The sequence below is a fragment of the Loxodonta africana genome, chromosome 7 (assembly GCF_030014295.1).
Source record: "Loxodonta africana isolate mLoxAfr1 chromosome 7, mLoxAfr1.hap2, whole genome shotgun sequence".
In the NCBI taxonomy this organism is placed as follows: Eukaryota; Metazoa; Chordata; class Mammalia; order Proboscidea; family Elephantidae; genus Loxodonta; species Loxodonta africana.
In genome coordinates, this window is record NC_087348.1 from 103,923,668 (window position 1) to 103,941,414 (window position 17,747).

Here is a 17,747-nt window from a genome sequence, read left to right on the forward strand (position 1 = left end):
AATGAATATACATTTTCATGGATATAGTGAAGGCAATTTAGCAAAAACAGAAAAAGAAAATGCAAAAAACCCAGCAGTAACAGCATACAAATATGAATTACACGTTTGCATAAATGCTGAACTATAAAAATCAGATCTATTTTCATATCTCCCCCCACCAAGGAACAATTATTCTGATCATTTCATAACTGAACAAAGTAATACTTGATTCACTGACAAGCTTGCAGATCTTCTGACTCCTTAATAAAAAAATAGTCACAAATAATTTCACCCTGGGTTTATACTTAGTATTTGCTAAGAGCTGAGGCAGGATGCCCACCCTTGTTCTGGGACCCTTTCCTCTGAACTTAAGGCTTTACCAGTTGTGCTCACAGAATCTAATTGCTGAGAATTAAGAATCAAATATAAGAATAACTTAACCCAGGAACTCACTCTACTTTTCTGCCTCTGCAAGGAGTTCTGCAAGTCGGAGTAGCAAGTATCAGCTCATACCCATAGAAATACAATTTTCTATTTATAGAAACCCTTGCTTCCCAAGGGTCTCTGGTGAGATCCTCACAAGCTATCACCAGCAGTAGCCTTAAGAATACAAACAGTATAAAACGCACCACGTCAGAGCCGTTTTATAATAATAACTTAAGCACCATTCACTACATAGTGGCAAATGACGTCCTATTTATCCAACAGCTGCATCCCGGTGGCTGCCCAAATCACCCCAGAACCTAATACACAGACAGACATGCAAATATATAAAGATATTTACCATCTTCAGCACTACGTACTAATTCTTCTGGCAGATTATCTACTTTTGCTTGATCTGTTCAGGAGAAATTAACAAACGGTTAACACGGCTGACCCTGGGAAAGAAAGAACAATGAGACTGTCCCTGGAAGCCCCCGGAGTTGGAAGCAGTTAGTCAAGATGCAGTAAGGGGTGCAACCAAGATGTCTTCCCCAAAATACTTTCTCTGTAGATTAGCTACTTGAGCCAGTGCCATACATAGCGGGAGCTCCCATTTCAGCTCGATGCAGCTTACATCAGCACACTGCTGCACACTGACTCCCAAGGGTTAGAGGGTTAGCTCAGAGCAAGCAATCGGCCAGCCGGTCGGCAGCAAAAAGCAGCACGGGCTGCAACAGCCTCTCTATTCTTCTGGGAAGGGTAAAACGCTAGCCATGACTAAAACCTTCCAAACCCTTGGTCTATTAGCAAATATTTGTGTGTGTGCATCATCATTTGCATATGCCTCTGGGAGGCTTGCTTGGGAAGTCAACTGAAGAGATGTAACTGGGGACCAGCTGCTAAGTGGAATCTTGGCAGGCTAGTGTGAGAGTGGGCATCGGTATTTGGAATGGTGCATGCAGGAATACCCATCAGCTGATAGCGATTTTTTTTTTTTAACCCTACACATTCCTGAGTACTTTAATGCTGCACCATGGAAATAGTCCCACGCTTCCCAGGCAAGAGGTTTGCTAAATGGGGCAATTGTTGCTGAGCTTTTTTTTTTTTTTCCTCAGGGCCCATCAACAACACACAGAAGAACAATCAGGGCTGTCCAACAAAGGACTGGACTCGCCTTCTCTGGAAGCATTCAGAAGGATGTGGGGGTTGGCCACCTGTTGAGGAGGCTTTAGAGGGAATTCCTGCATTGGGGGGAGGTTGGAATGGGTGACCTTCAAAGTCCCTTCCAATCCAGAGATTCCTAGATCTTTGGGAGGGTTAGGACTACATTCCAAATCAGGAATACTGTCTTCAGAAACCTAGTTATCTCTGGACTGAAGGAACTGTTCAGTGTGGTGGCCTTTTCTTTTCCTTTTTAAACTCCGACTTTTTAGTCTCAATTGCAGATTCATTTAAAAACATGACATATAACTCCACAACGTCAATTATCCATCACATGAGTTTGACAGTGGTTAACTGTCACTCAATAAATTTTCTCATGATCTTCTCTGTAATCCCAAAGGTACAATATAGTTTAAAAACTGTTAACAATGAAACCCCTAGATGTCATGATTTCTAAGTCCACTTGCCTGGCACACACACACACACAAAAAACAAGTTCCTATATAATTATGCTTTCTGTTAGTTCTCAAGAAATCCTTCACCAGTTAAAGCAGCAGCCAGTGAGGAACAGTGTGCCAAAAGTGCTCCATATCAGGCAGTATTTGGGCTTATAGTTCCAGGATCCAAAAGAAATGTGTCCATTGGAAAGAAGAGATAAAAGAGAAAAGAAAGTCCTCTGAAGCCAGGGACTAATTCATCTCCATATCCTGCAAAATTCACTGATATTCAACACCGTCATATGTAACACTGTCACTTTGCTAATGCTCTTGATAGTAGTCTGTTGTGTGACATTAAGCAAGTTACTTTACCTCTCTGAGTTTCATTTCCTCATCTGTGAAATAGGGTAATAATTCATCTTTCAAAGGGTTCTTGTGAGGATTAAATGAGATAATGTATGTAAGACACTTAGCCAAGTACCTGGCACATATACCTGACACATAAAAAAAAAACATAGTGCTCAATAAATGTTATCTATTACTAGTAGAATTACTAGTCTCACAATCCTTTAAAACTCAGTGGTCTTGAGTAAACACCCAAACTGGGATTCTTTGATTCAAAGAAACCCAGTGTTCCAGTAATCAAATATCGTGTTACTTTAAAATCAAAGTTCCACCCACTTCAGGGCAAGCCTCTTCAGCTTACTTGGGAAAGGTTATTCTCATCTGCTAACCGCCCCGCCACCCCTTTCAGGAGTCTCAGTGCACAACAACAGCACGCAGTGAGGCTACAGAAGAGTAAGCATCTTTAAGCTTAGACGGGCATGAACAGTGGGGCAACTTATATTCTCACTTGATGAATCTGATGAAATGTCTTCTAGACTTTTGGAAGGCATTTTCCTAGCATCACTCCTTTCCATAGTTTTCAAAACAGGACTGGGTTCTTCTTCTGAACCTGTTACAAGACAAAACCGATGAATGCTGCACAATACAAAAAAGAAAACCTCTTAACAGCCAATGGACAGTGAAATTGCAGGTTGAAAGGTGACATCACGCCATAAAACCAAAAAGCCTGTTGCCGTTGAGTTGACTCCAACTCACAGCGACCCTACAGGACAGAGTAGAACTGCCCGTTAGGGTTTCCAAGAAGCAGTTGGTAGATTCAAACTGCTGACCTTTTCGTTAGCAGCCAAGTTCCTAACTACTATGTCGCCAGGGCTATTTTTATCTACCGTAAGAAGTATTTACTTCATAGGAGAAAATAAAATTTCTCCACTATTACTATGTTCTTCAAAAAAAAAAAGAAAAAAGAGAGACTATTTTCCAGGTCAAGAAATATTTGTAAACATGAATCATATAGAAATAAGATTACCACATTAATAGAAATGTGATTTCTTCGATGTCTGTGAGTCTATTTTAAGCACATCATTTCTTCTGTGCCAGACTTAAAATCTTCCCACTTAACATCCTAGCTTTAGAAGACAGCAGTCATGAAACAATTTTAGGGGCATTAAAAAAAATTAGCTGAAAACCATGGAAGAAAAATTCAGATGTTTAACATCTGTGTATAATTGAGTATAGAGGGTTCCCCAGATCAACAGATGTAGTCTTTTTGGGTTTCATGACCTAATAAAATTTCCAACAAATGTGCTGAGAAATGACACGTGGTAGGCCTTTTAAAAAATCTTAAACCAAAATATCCCCTCAAGTCATCTTAAAACTGAGCAATAGTTTAGCTTAAGGAGTAAAAAATGTCTGCTTTGAGCATTATGCTCTTTTAAGAACTATCTATGTGGGATCAAAGTGACAACAGCAAGTTGATAGATAGGAACCTTATGGAGCAGTGAATTTATGTCAATGGGGGAGGGGCAACTCAGAAAAGGAGGGTGAGAATAGGTGCACATTTGAAGGATGTAATGAATGTCACTGAATTGTACACGTAGAAACTGTTGACTTTGTGTATGTTTTGCTGTGTATACTCTCAACAATGACAAAATAAAAAAATTTTTTAAAAGAGGAGAAAAATCCTTCATCTACTAATGCCTTTATTTTATCAAAGTAAAGGCATTTTAGAACCAAAAAAAAGGAGGAGGAAGGGAATGCATTTTCTGTGTTCAAGTTTAAGAGATTTCTTACTGCAGACCTTCTCAGAGACCTTAATATGCTAATAAAGGTACATTATCTCCCAGCATTTCCAAAACTAGTGGACCATGGAATCTTTTTTTTTTTTTTTAAGGAGCTCATTTAGTATTGGCTGGTTAAGAGCTCGGCCACAAGTTAGACATGTCAGCTTGTTCCCCAAAATTATGGTTCCTTCCCTGCCTTTACCCACTCCTCCCCCTTGTTTTAAACTAATACAGGTTAAAAAACACACTGCTGTTTCAGCCAACTCCAACTCACAGGAACCCTATAGGACAGAGGAGAACTGCCCCCTAGGGTTTCCAAGGCTATGATCCTTTATGGAAGCAGGCTGCCACATCCGTCTGCCGCAGAGGGGCTGGTGGGTACAAACTGCCGACCTTCTGGTTATCAGCCAAGCGCTTTAGCTACTGTGCCACCAGGGCAGTTAGAGGATTTAAAAATCATGACTATACCATTTTATACCTCTTACTTGGCTTATAATTTTAAAATCCTTTCTTTGGCTCCATCTGAGTGGTTATTTAGTATTGATTATTTCCTTTTTAGATAGGCTTTTTGTTGTTCAATCAATTATGCTCCTATACTATAAATATGGCTATAGAAATCAGGCAATATTCTCCAAAGTAACTATAAATTTGCAAACCCTCCCCCTCTTATGGGTCAGTTTACTTTAGTAACTCAGGGGGTGGTTAAGAAGAGTCTACCTCAACAAGCTTAACATGCTAGCTTGTACTTTTGGGTAGTCTGATTTCAGAGACGAGAAATGGTATTTCATTTTTCTTACCAGCAACATTTGTTAAAAAAGGTTCAACTTGATTGAGATTAAAGGTTGATTCTTTAGTCAGTTTTCAAGAATAAGGCCTAGCAGCTATTTGCAAGGGAACTCAAACCTCAGAAATCAGCCACTCAGTAAAGCATATCTGTTGTCACTGAAACCAAAGGAAGCTAGAAAATGACAAACTCTATTCAACAATAAGGAAGGTGATCAACACTAGTAGTTGCACAACTTTGATTAAAATGTCCTGGTCAGAGAGCATCCTCTATCATTTCATCATTCTAATCAGTTAACTTCTCATTTCTATTTGATCCCGGTTTCTCTAATAAAATGCCCAACTGTTGATCAGAATAGCAAACAGACCGGTTCTGTTTTATAGCCTGGCTGAAACCAGCTCCCCAAGTCCACTTAGGTGAATGTGATGAATCAAATAAGGTCTCCATCAGCCTCGTCAAGGGTGTAGCCAAACACTGGAGCAAGTCAGGCAATGCCCTTAGGTGGAATCAGATGAAGTCATCTGACCAGAGTCATACTGTAGAAGGAAAAGATTCTGCAGATAGCTAAGGGTATGTAATTACTTAAAATGAGAGGGAGGCAATGGCAACAAAAACAACACAGCACAAGATATGAGGAAAAGTTTCAGTCCTCAACTTTGTTCTTAGCATTTAACCATCAATGGTTGCTATGAGTCGGAATTGACTCGATGGCAACAGGTTTGTTTTGTTTTGTTTTGTGGGAAAATATTGCTCCTAAAAGGGAAATTTTTGACCATTTGTAGCACTTTTTTGTGCCACAAATCTTACTGAAGGCTTCTATGTGGGTTGCCAATTAAGAAAGAAATTCTCATTATTTCTAGGAGAAAAACTAGCTTGAATGTTTTAAAAAAGTGCTTTCTAATCCCAAAAAGTCTTTAAAAATATTTTTGAAAATTCTATCAGTAGATTAATAAATAAGGTCAGACTCTAAAACACAGCATTGCAGTAAAGCTGTCTCCGTTACTCATTTGATTAAAGAATACAAAACAAAATGTACTTTTTTTAATCAAGAAAGGCTCAGAAGAAGTGATGTGGTAAGAATTTAGCAACATCAGGGAATGTCAAATCGATCCCAATTTAAAAACGTATTAATCTTTCATTAGCATTCCACAAAGTAGACCCATTAATCAATGGATTAAAAATTTCAAAATGCTCACTGGAGGTATTTCTCCAGCTTTCTGCATTAGAACTGATGTTTCCACCTGAAAAATCAGAGTCAGAGAAAACTTCTTTCTCTTGTCTCTTACATGGTGATGCCAGAAACAGTTCAGCTTTACTTGCTTTTGTAGAGTTTTCTTGGTTCATCAGGAGAGGGATGGGTTGCCTATTTTTTGACACATTAATTGTTTCAGGAGCCTCTTGGAAGCCAGGCTCCTGACAATGTCCTTCTCTCCCTGTAACCTCACTTTCCCTGTCTCCTTCCCCTGGGAAGTGTACAGTTTCAAAGGACCCTATTTCATGGTCCATTTTTTATAACGTTGTGGGGTTCCAAAGCTCTCAACCCCACTTTCAGGACCACAGAGATCTACTGACAAATCAGTCATGGCTTTATCTCCTCCCAACTCTTTATCACAGTGGTTGACTTTAGATTTCAAAACATTACTCTTAACCTTCATTTCAGAGGCCTCTGAGGCTATCCAGTAAAAATGGGGCACTATATCCAAGAACTTGGCCTCCTCTGCCTGTGAGGGCTCCTTTTCAGGGGTTTCTTCCTTCACTGACATCTGGAAATGATAAGGAGCTTCAGATATTTCCATAATGAGTTTCTCTAAACCAATATCAAAAGCACTCTCGGTTACTGATGGAGCCTCAGATTTTTCTACTGTTTCTTTTACGTCCTTAGGATGAAATTCAGAAGCAGCTTGCCTGGGCTCCTCAGTACTACCTAATTAATTTTGATGGAGAAAGAGTCCCTGTATTGCTTTCATATTTTGAGGGGGTGTTTCCAATTATTTCCTCCAGCAGTTTTTCTAAGCCAGCACTGAATTCGAGGAGTTGTGAATTGGGTTGAATAATTGTTTCCCTAACAATTTCTGCTACTTCCTGAGGTGGCTCTTTGCTATACAAAGCCAACAGTGGAACCCGATGAGCTAAGGCTCTCTTCTGATGGAGACATTTGGGCCACTCTGTCTGTTGGCTCATAAGATTCAATTTCATGGGTTTTATTAGGAACTAAACTGAAGGTATAAAAATCCCTTCTGTCTAGAACTATAGTTGTAGCTGCTGGCGTGATAACTCCTAGAGAAATCTGGGGGCTACCTGCTGCTTGTATTCCTTCAGGAAATTCTACTTTCACTTCTCCAGGGGCTATTTCCCTCCCAGCTGAATAATTCAACTGAGCTTCTCTAAGAGCCTCTGCGATGCAGCATTTATAGTATTCAATGAAGTTTGGGGAGGAGGAATGACTTTTTCTATAGTTTCTGAAATTTCCCTTTGAAAAGGCAGTGCCCTATCCTGGGGAACAAAATGAGCATCCTGGGAAAAAGGCACATCTTGGGGAGAGGTGGCCTCAACACCAAAAGAACCCTTTCTCTGAAGATGGTAAGAAGCTTCCGCAGCCATTTGAAGCAAGTTCTCTGAGTTTAGCTGGCACTCACCGCTTTGAACTTTCTGAGGGACAACTGCTTTTCCCGAAGACTCTTCCTCCTCTGGGAAAGGTGCTATTATCTTTCTCTCGTCTTTTTCAAAAAACCTACTCTCCTCAGGCATAGAGCTGGTTCCGGTGGTATCAGGTTCCAGCTTGGTTTGCAAGGGAGAGAGTGGAATTTCAGATGCTTCCTTCAGGAGTTTGTCTAGACTAGCAATGAAAGTGTTATGTTCAACCTTTGGAGGAACTACTGTTTTATCTACGTGCTCACTAATGATCTCTTTAGGTTGTTTGGCTTCTTCCTCAGCATCGGCCAAATCTATCTCTTGAGGCCGTGTTCCATTTTCAGAAAAACCTGGTTCAAGCTCTTGTTTTACATGAACTTTTCCACCAGAAGTCTGGATTGCTGGTGACGAAGCTTCTGCAAGCAGCTTCTGTAGGCTGTCATTAAAAGTGTCTTTGTAATCTTTAGACAAAACACTGGTTTTCACTATGGGCTCTTCGATCTCTTGGTCTGAGTCACCTTTTTCTTTCTTGATTACTGGAGTAACAAACCATTCTGTATTCTTTTCCACGTTTCCCTCTGATGACTCACTTCCTGGCAACTGATGAATGGATGTTCCGGGTGGTCTCCATAGACGTGTGGTTTCAGCTGGTGGCACCTGGGGTATGCACTTTGAATTTAATGTCTTCATTTCCTCTCTTCCCGTAACTTTTTTACAGCTTAGAAGTCCCTCTACTTCATGGGTATTTTCCCCAGATGATTTAATGCCATTGGATTCCTTGTGTTTCTGGCTATTAAACGGCATAGAATTTTTATGGCTTGCTGTGGTACTTTTCTTCTCAACATTAGACTCACTGCTTGAATTAGCTCCCAAGTCCCAAAACTTTCTCAAATTTTCAAATTGAGAGTGATTATAGGCTTGTTCTGTGTTGGTTTCATCCATGCTTTCTTTTAGGGACAAAACTTTAAAGTTGGGTTTTGATTCACCAATGAGAAAACTACCATTCTCCAAAGGAGTATGTATTTCATTGCTATCATTTAAGGAATGTTGTGAAGCCAGTAAAGGAATCTCCCTTCCAGACTGCAAACTGTCTGCCACTGGCAATTTTTTTATAGGCTCATTTATGTTGGATGCTCCTGATTTTGGTGACCTGGTCTCTTTAGGTTTATTTGAGGAATAAAAACTGGAAAGATGGGATGCTTGACCATCCTCATCTAGGACCACTTGTTTGGCAGTGACTTGATTATATTCAGTCTGGCTTGTAGATAAATTGTTAGTGGACGCACCTAGTAACTTCCCAAGCTGACAGGCTTTAGCAGAAGATTGTCCCTGGCTGCATGAAGATGAGGGTTCTCTGTAAACTGACTTGGCAGTAGCTTTTTCTCTTTCCCAAAAGGATATTCTGTCACTCACTCTTTTGTATTTCTCTCTTTGTACTTGGTTCTTGGGAAGCTTATTAGCTTCTTGTAGTTCAACCTCAGGCTTCTTCCAAGGATAGTCACTGTTGGCAGTCCCAGGTGGCAACTTGATATTCTCTGTCTCTAAGGAAGCTTTCAGAATGTTGTTATTTCCTTCTTTGCTCTTTCTCTCTGCTTTCATGTTGTCTTTCAGACTTGGTTGTTTGACAATTGCTGAAGAGTTAAAATTCACTTTTGAGTTTCCTCTATTTTTTTCACAGACATAAAGCTTGGGCTCTTCTTCATTCAAGATGCCAACATCCTTAATGTTGCATGGAACTTGGTCTTCTATGCTGGATCCTTTGAGCGCACTGTATGAATAGTTGCTGGTTGGAGTAGATATCCTAGTTCCTTCGCCTGTACTTTTTGAACTTAGGCTATAGTCCATATTTTTACTTCCTTGACTTGTACCATAGCTTTCAAATGGCTGCAATATGCCTAGGCTTTCCTTTGGGGTGCCTTGTTGGGACAAATTGATATTCACATCATCATCTTGGTAATTTCTAGCAGGTAGCAGATCTCCCTCTACCTGGGATGTTGAATCAGATCCCACAGGCTTCATTTCAACTTGGGTGGAAGATAGGGCCTTTGAGCCATTTTCTTTAAGACTTGTGTCATCTGTCACCAAAGCAACAGCAGTTTGTGATTTTAAGTCTGTTTTTACTTTGGGCTCTATTCCTTCGGAATGTCTGAGAGATGAACTATTGTCATCTGAATGAGAACTTCGATTAAACCAGTCTAGGACTTTAGATATGGAATCATCAGTTGTCTTCATTATCTCATTGGCATATGGACCAGAGCGTGAGGAAGCCTTAGCTTTCAGGGCAGTGAGAAAAGGAGGCTTACCTTGCTGATGGTCTCTAGAACTGCGATCTGGCACCTGAGATTGCTCAGGCTCAACACAATGAGACAGCTCATCTGCAACATAGAAATGCTTTTCTAAATAAGAAAAGAGAACGCTCAAAGAATTATTATTCGATCGCTCAAATTATCTTTAAAAAAAAGTATATTTTATTTGTACTTTCCATATCACTAGCTGTTTATATCACCATTTCTCAGCAATGGGTACGGGTAATTAAGGTATTCTACTAAAGGTGCCCTTTCACAGTAAACAACGGTAAATACGGATCTCTGGAAGTGTGGGATGTTGGCCTAAATGAGAAACTGCTTTGAAGTTCGTGGTTTATTTTGAAAATTCATATGAATTTTACATTATGATTCATGTTACATCTTAAAATATTCACTTTAATCTGCTCTCAAATTTCTGAGTAAAACTGACAATTCATGAAGATATACCATGTTGATTTTATGAATTCACCCATCCCTCGGCACATTGTCATAAACCCCAAAGTGGACATATACCCAAATTTGAGAAGCACAGACTTAAGTTATTCAGAAATTGGAAAAATAACTTTCAAGGATGACTAAACAAGGCATTCTCTCCAGAAATCTGAGTGGGGTAGTTAGGATATTTATATTCCTGGGCCTTACTCCTGATATACTAAATCATAATCTATGAAGACAGAGCCCAGGAATCTGGATTATCCCAGTGATTGTTCTGCACTCTGGAATTTGAGAACCATGACTTCCATAGGCCCCTCCATCAAACCCCTTCCTTTTCTACAATTCTTAAGTTATAAGTTGTTTCTGTGAGCCAAATTCAAATCAAAATGAGGACTGATAGGTAAGTAATAGCTAACTATTAGCTGCCCCCTAATAGCTAACTAATGGCTAAGAGGCTAGAAAAAGATATTTAAGTTCTTTCTAAGCTATCAAGGAATCAGAGAGAGAGTCCTTTCTGAGCCTTAATCACAGGACACATAATACACCACTCCAGATCAGGGAAGTAAGAGGTATTCCTCTCCTTTAGTCAAGACTCAGGTATTTCAGTATCTCTCTCTCTTCCTTATAAATGCTAAGCTATGCAAGACAGGTACAGAAATATTCCTGAAAACTGTGTGTGCTGAATTTTTATGAAATCAGCCATATTTCAAATGCACTAGGGGACATGTCAGCTAATAAAACTCTATCTTTCATTTTAATCAGCAACTCTGGTTAAATGTGAGAACAGCAAAAGTTTATACAAGGCTTGGCACATAGTACATACCGGTTTCCTTTCTTAACTGCACATTGTACTATTAGATACATACCAACAGTTGTGAAGTACCTTTCAGAAATTTTTAAGAATTTGCATGTTAGTTTATTTAAAGAGGAAACCCTGGTGGCGCAGTGGTTAAGTGCTACGGCTGCTAACCAAGAGGTGAAATCTGCCAGGCGCTCCTTGGAAACTCTATGGAGCAGTTCTACTCTGTCCTATAGGTTCGCTGTGAGTCAGAATTGACTCAACAGCAGTGGGTTTGGTTTGGGTTGGTTTTATTTAAGGAATATGATGGAATAAAATATTTGTGATACACAGTTAGTGAAAAAAGAAGCCTGGGAAGTATAAGCACAATTTAAAAAATAAATTTATGCTTAAAAATTATTGGAAGGCTCTACCACTCAATGTTAGTAATAGTTAATGATGGTGATGACACCACAGATGGTTTTTGGTTTATTCTATGTGTGTTTCTTCCTTTAAAATGTTTTACAATGAAAGCGTATTTCTCTTAAAATAAGAACAATGTTATTTTAAAAATTCACGGCCAGGTAATGTTTTCTTTCCTATGAGGAATTCTTGTCTGTGTGTGTGCAAGTGCACACGAGGCAGGGGTGGAGGGCACTGTTTCCACTCTGATAATGAGTAGGATATTGGCTGTCCTGAAGTTCAGAGCAGAAGTCATACCCGTATGATTCACACATTTACCATGTCTTTGGTTATGGTTTTCCATCTATGTTCCATTGTATAATTGCATATATTTTGTGGCAAGCAGCAAAAAAAGTGGGGCATGAATGAAAAAAGCAAAATTTCATTTATGAACACTCTGAGATAGGTAGGGCTGTCAGTCAGTCAGAATGGATTTAGCTAATGCCTACCTCCCAAATTTAATGGTGAGGTTGGGATTTAAAAAACCAAAAAACACAAGTAAGTAGTTAATACAAAATTATAAAGAGGGAAATCAGGTGCAGTTTGAAAAACAGGAAAGGTTTACCAATTTTTTTCTATTGATTAGGGAAAAATATCACCAAAGAAAAACAGTTTTCATCTTTTGAAGAAATGTTTACATAAACATCATCCAATCATTGGCTACCATTTACTCACACTTCAGTAATTTTCTTTAATATGACTTGCTTACTTCTTGAAGAAGAATCTTCTACTTTATTTTAAAAAATGTTCTGTAGGGTTCAAATGATTTAAAATGCCTGGAGGCATGGGGGGTGGTCCAAGATGGCAGACTAGTCAAATGCTTTGTAAAGTTTCTCTAACAACAAAGACCCCCAAAAACAAGTGAATCAGATATATATAACAATTCAGGAACCCTAAGCATCAAAGACAAGGCTGAATAATTGGACTGAGTGATAGGTGGAAGGAGAGACAATTTAAAAACAGCAGAAACAGAGAATTACAGATTGCTGGTGTCCTGCTAGTTGAACCTGCATAGTGTGGACATGTTGAGACAAGCCAGCAGCATTCCCAACCAACACCCACCCCAATTGGTGCAGGTAAGCAAGAACAACTCTGCACGTACCTCCAGAGCAAGCCAGGAGTACTTCTGGCCCTGTGAAAGTTAAATGCCTGCACCCTACCCACCATGTGCACCCCAGCCCCAGGTGCCAGAGCTCCGTGGGCCTAAGGGGCACTCCCACCCTCCTCACCCATCCTCTCTCACCACTTGTCACTCTACTCCAGCAGCCTTCAACACCACCATGCCCCCTAAGCTGGGAGCTCACGCCACATCTGGAAGCATCCATCCCTGCACTCAGCCACTAGTGCTTGGATTCACAGGTTTGCAGCGTCTTCCACCCACTCCGATCACCTATGCCAGCACCTGGCTGGCTGAACCGGCATAGCATGGCCATACTGGGTCAAGACAGGCAGCATTCCCAGCTGAAGCCCACTTCACCTGCTGCAGCTAAGCGGGAGCAACTCTGTACGCAAGACAGGGATCAGACAGGAAGGCTTCTAGCCCTGCAAAAGTTAAGTACGGGCACGCCACATACTGTGCACACACCAGCCCCCTGTGCCAGAGGTCCAGGCATGGGAGGCACTCCCACCCTCCTTGTACATTGCCTTTCCCCACTCACAGCTGCAGCCCTGTGACATTTGACACCGCCCCACACCCTAAGCCAGGAACTATCTGCCTGGTCTGGAGGCACCCCCCCCTTCACCCAGCCATCGGTGTAAGGGGTCCACAGTCTTGCAGTGCCTTCTGCCCCTTCCTGTTACCTGTACCTGTGCCCTGCTAGCCAAACCTGTACAGTGCACCCACACTGAGCAAGGTAAGTAGCATTCTCAGCTGAAATCCATTTCAGCTAGTGCAGAAAAGCAGGAGCAACTCTATACTAATGGCCAGGTCAGGCAAGAGGGCTTCATGCCCTGCAAAAGTTAACTGCACCCACTCCACTCACCAAGCACAACCCACCCCTGTGCCAGAGGGCCTGGCAGGCACTCCAATCTGCTTTACCTATCCCCCCTCCCCGTTCATGACTGCAGCCTGGCAGCATTCATCACTGCCCTGCCCCCGAGATGGGAGCTCAACCACCCAGTCCGGGGGCCTGAGGGCCAGCAGAACTTCCCCATTCCATCCAACTGCCTGTGCCAGGGGCCTGAGAACTAGTGGCTCCCACCAATCCTTCCAGCTAATGACAATGGGAGCCCAAGGACTGGGTACACAACCTCCCTCACAACGCACTCTATCAGACAGGGTCATACCCTCCAACCCAGCACCCAGGGGCAGGAGACATCCCCCCGCCTTGCTCCCTGCTATGCCCCACCATCCAACCAGAGGCTTATGCCCACTCTGAACACCACTGCGTCCAGACCACCCACTTGGTAGCCAGTGACCCAGGCACCTTCGCCCTGACCAACTGGCAAGTGGCAGAGCTCACACACAACACCTAAACCAATGAACAGGGAGAATACCCCCAGCACCCATGACCAGGTGACCATCAGGACAGATAAATCACCTCACCAAAAATACCACCTATATCCTCAGCAGCTCCGCAAGACCAGCAAACAGGGACCTGTGCCCACACACCTAGTCACTGCTCCACCCGCCCAGAGACAGGAGCTGAGAGCCTCAAAGTGGACAGATTAGTAACCAGACTAGCACACATGCCCAGCCTACTCAGATACATCTAAACAAAATGAAGCAAAAATTCGGGATGCAGCAAACGTACAATAAATAAATATAATAACTCCTTAATGCCTCGGAGACAACAGACAATACCAAATCACATAAAGAAGCAGGACAAGATGGCTCCAACAAGTGACTAAAATAAAGAACCAGAAAACCTTCCAGAGGAAGATAAGGCAATGGAACTACCTGATTAAGAATTCAAAAGCTCTCTAAAAGACCAAGAAAGAGACAGGGAAAACACAGACAAAACCAAAGAACACAGAGACAAAGCAATAGAAGTATCATGTATTGAATTGTGTCCCCTAAAAACAAATGTATCAATTTGGCTGGGCCATGATTCCCAGTATTGTGTGATTGTCCACCATTTTGTCACCTGATATGATTTTCCCATGTGTTATAAATCCTACCTCTAAGATGCTAAGGAGGTGGGATAGGTGGCAGTTATTTTAATGATGCAGGATTGAATCTACAAGATTGGATTGTGTCTTGAGCCAATCTCTTTTGAGATATAAAAGACAGAAGCGAGCAGACAGGGGGGACCTCACGCCACCAAGAAAGCAGCGTTGGGAGCAGAGCGTATTCTTTGCACCCAGAGTTCCTCTGCAGAGAACCTCCTAGTTCAGGGGAAGACTGATGGCAGTGAACTTCTTCCAGAGCCAACAGAGAAAGCTTTCCCCTTGAATTGATGCCCTGAATTTGGACTTCTAGCCTACTAGACGGTAAGAGAATAAACTTCTGTTTGGTAAAGCCATCCACCTGTGATATTTCTGTTACAGCAGCACTAGATGACTAAGACAAGAAGCATTTAGAAAAACAATACAAAAAAAAATGACAGAATAAATAGACTACTAGAAACCACACAAAAACAGCAACTAGAAATCCAAAAGACTGACAATAAAATTTCAGAATTAGACAACTCAACAGAAAGACACAGGAGCAAAACTGAGACAATGGAAGACAGAGTAAGTGAGATTAGAGACAAATTCCATGACACCAATTTGTTTGAGAAAAATTCAGAAAAAATAATGAAGAAAACCTAAGAATTATGTGGACAGTATCAAGAGGAAAAACTTAAATGTGATCAGAGTTTCAGAAAAGGTAGAGGAAGTGGGGAGACAATTGAAAAAAGAGAGAGAATTGTTGAAGATTTGCTGGCAATAAACTTCCCAAATATGAAAGATGAGAAGATATCTATCCAAGAAGTTCAACAAACTCAGTAAAGGATAGACCCCAAAAGAAAGTCACCAAGACATATCGTAATCAAACTTGCCAAAACCAAAGACAAAGACAGAATCCTGAGAGCAGCTAGGCAAGACAAAAAGTCATCTACAAAGGAGAACCAGTGAGATTAAATTCTGATTACTCAGTAGCAATCATGCAGGGATGACATATATAAAGCCTTGAAAGAAAAAAAATTGCCAACCAAGAATTAAATAACCAGCAAAACTGTCTCTCAAATACAATGGCAAAATGAGAACATTTTCAGATAAACAGAAATTAAGGGAATTTGTAGAAATTAGACCAAACTTATAATATTAAAGGGAGTCATCAGGTTAGAGAACCAACAACATAAAATAACATTCCAAGATTAGGACACAGGAACAGATCAACTAGATACCAACAGAGATAAGAAATTCTTAAAAAATAAAACAAAATTAAAGACTGAAAATAGGGAACCAGAGAAGTCACTATGTAAATGATGAAAAGGTCAAAAAATAAAGAGAGAGAGAATAAACAGTAAAGTTATAGAACTTCCACATGGAGAGGAACTTAAGGTGATATCAAGGAATAAAAAACCAGTTTAAACTTAGGAAAATAAAGGTAAATTTCAAGGTAACCACAAAGTAAGCTAAAAAACCTACTCATCAAAATAAAAAAAAAGAAAAACAAAAAGACACAGTAAACATAAAATCAACTGCAACTAAACAAATGAAAGGAAAATCCATGAACAAAAATAACTCAGCACAGAAAACTAAATGGAACAAAGAAACCGTCAATGCCACAGAAAAAAGTACAATATGACAGCAGTAAACTCATAAAAAAAAAAAAAACTCGTACCTATCAAGAATTACACTGAATGTAAATGGCTTAAATGCACCAGTAAAGAGACAGAGAGTAGCAGAAAGGTTAAAAAACACAATCCATCTATATGCTGTCTACAAGAGACGTAGTTTAGGCACAAAGAGATAAACAAACAAAACTCAAAGGATGGAAAAAATATATATCAAGAAAACCACCACCAAAAAAGAGCAGGAGCTGCAATAGTAATCTCCGATAAAATAGACTTTAAAGCAAAATTCACCATAAAGGTTAAGTACGGACAGACACTATATAATGATTAAAGGGTCAATACATAGGAGGACATAACCATAATAAATATACACACATCCAATGACAGGGCTCCAAAATACATAAAATAAACTAACAGCTTTGAAAAGAGAAACAGACAGTTCCATGATAATACTAGGAAACTTCAACACACAACTTTCAGTGAAGGACAGAACATCTAGAAAGAAACCCCATAAAAAGATACAGAAGATCTAAATGCCACGATCAACCAACTTGATGTCATAAACATATGCAGAACACTCCACCCAACAACAACAAAGTATACATTCCTTTCCAAAGCACATGGAACATTCCCTAGCATAGATAACATTTTAGGCCACAAAACAAGCCTCGACAAAATCCAAAACATTGAAATAATACAAACCATCTTCCCTGATCATAATACCATAAAAGTAGAAATCAAAAACAGGAATATCAAGGGAAAAAAAAATCAAACACATGGAAACTGAATAATGCCTTGCTTAAAAAAAAAAAAAAAATTTTTTTTTTTTCTTTAAAAACCACTAGGTAATAAATCAGGGGTGGAATAAAAAAATTCTTAGAATGAAATGATAAAGAAAACATCTTATAAAAAACCTTTGGGATATGGCAAAAGCAGTGCTTAGAGGTCAATAGCAATATATGTACACATAAAAAAAAAATGACCAAAATAAAAACATTAACCCTCAACTCGAACAAATAGAGAGTAGCAAAAGAAGCTCACAGTCACCAGAAGAAAGGAAATAATAACGATTAGAGCAGAAATAAATGAGAACAAAAAAACAAGAAAAAGAATTAACGAGATCAGAAGTTGGTTCTTTGAAAGGATCAACAAAATAGACAAGCTATTCCACATTGACAAAAGAAAGAGGGAGAAGAAGTAAATAGTCCGAATAAGAAAAAAGACGGGTGATATCAAAATAGAACCAACTGAACAGAATCCTATGAACAACCGTACTGCAAGTTTGAAAACCTACAGAAAATGGACAAATTCCTGGAAACACACCCCTTACGTAAACTAACACAAACTGAGGTAGAAAATCTAGACAGACACATAACAAAAGAAGAGATTGAAGAGGTAATAAAAATATTCCTGACCAAAAAAAAAAAAAAAAGTGCTGGCCTGGAGGGCTTCACTGGAGAATTCTACCAAACATTTAGAGAACAGCTTGCACCAATACTAC

At 40.1% G+C, this 17,747-nt stretch overlaps 1 protein-coding gene and 1 pseudogene across 18 annotated transcripts in view; both read right to left on the reverse strand.

Annotated features, from left to right (window-relative positions):
* The window catches only part of LOC100672653 (synaptotagmin-like protein 2), a 133,257-nt gene that overhangs the window by 31,363 nt on the left and 84,147 nt on the right, over positions 1–17,747 (reverse strand). For 8 of the 18 annotated variants that reach the window (XM_064288792.1, XM_064288784.1, XM_064288791.1 and 5 more), the window contains exons 8-10: positions 7,547–9,916; positions 2,854–2,955; positions 764–817 (exon numbers count right to left, since the gene is read on the reverse strand). In XM_064288792.1, coding sequence (XP_064144862.1) covers positions 764–817; positions 2,854–2,955; positions 7,547–9,916 — 2,526 coding nt within the window. The remainder of the gene's footprint in view (positions 1–763; positions 818–2,853; positions 2,956–7,546; positions 9,917–17,747) is intronic. The other 10 variants (XM_064288788.1, XM_064288786.1, XM_064288787.1 and 7 more) reach the window with 2 other exon arrangements.
* On the reverse strand, positions 5,147–7,531 carry LOC111752966 (uncharacterized; annotated as a pseudogene).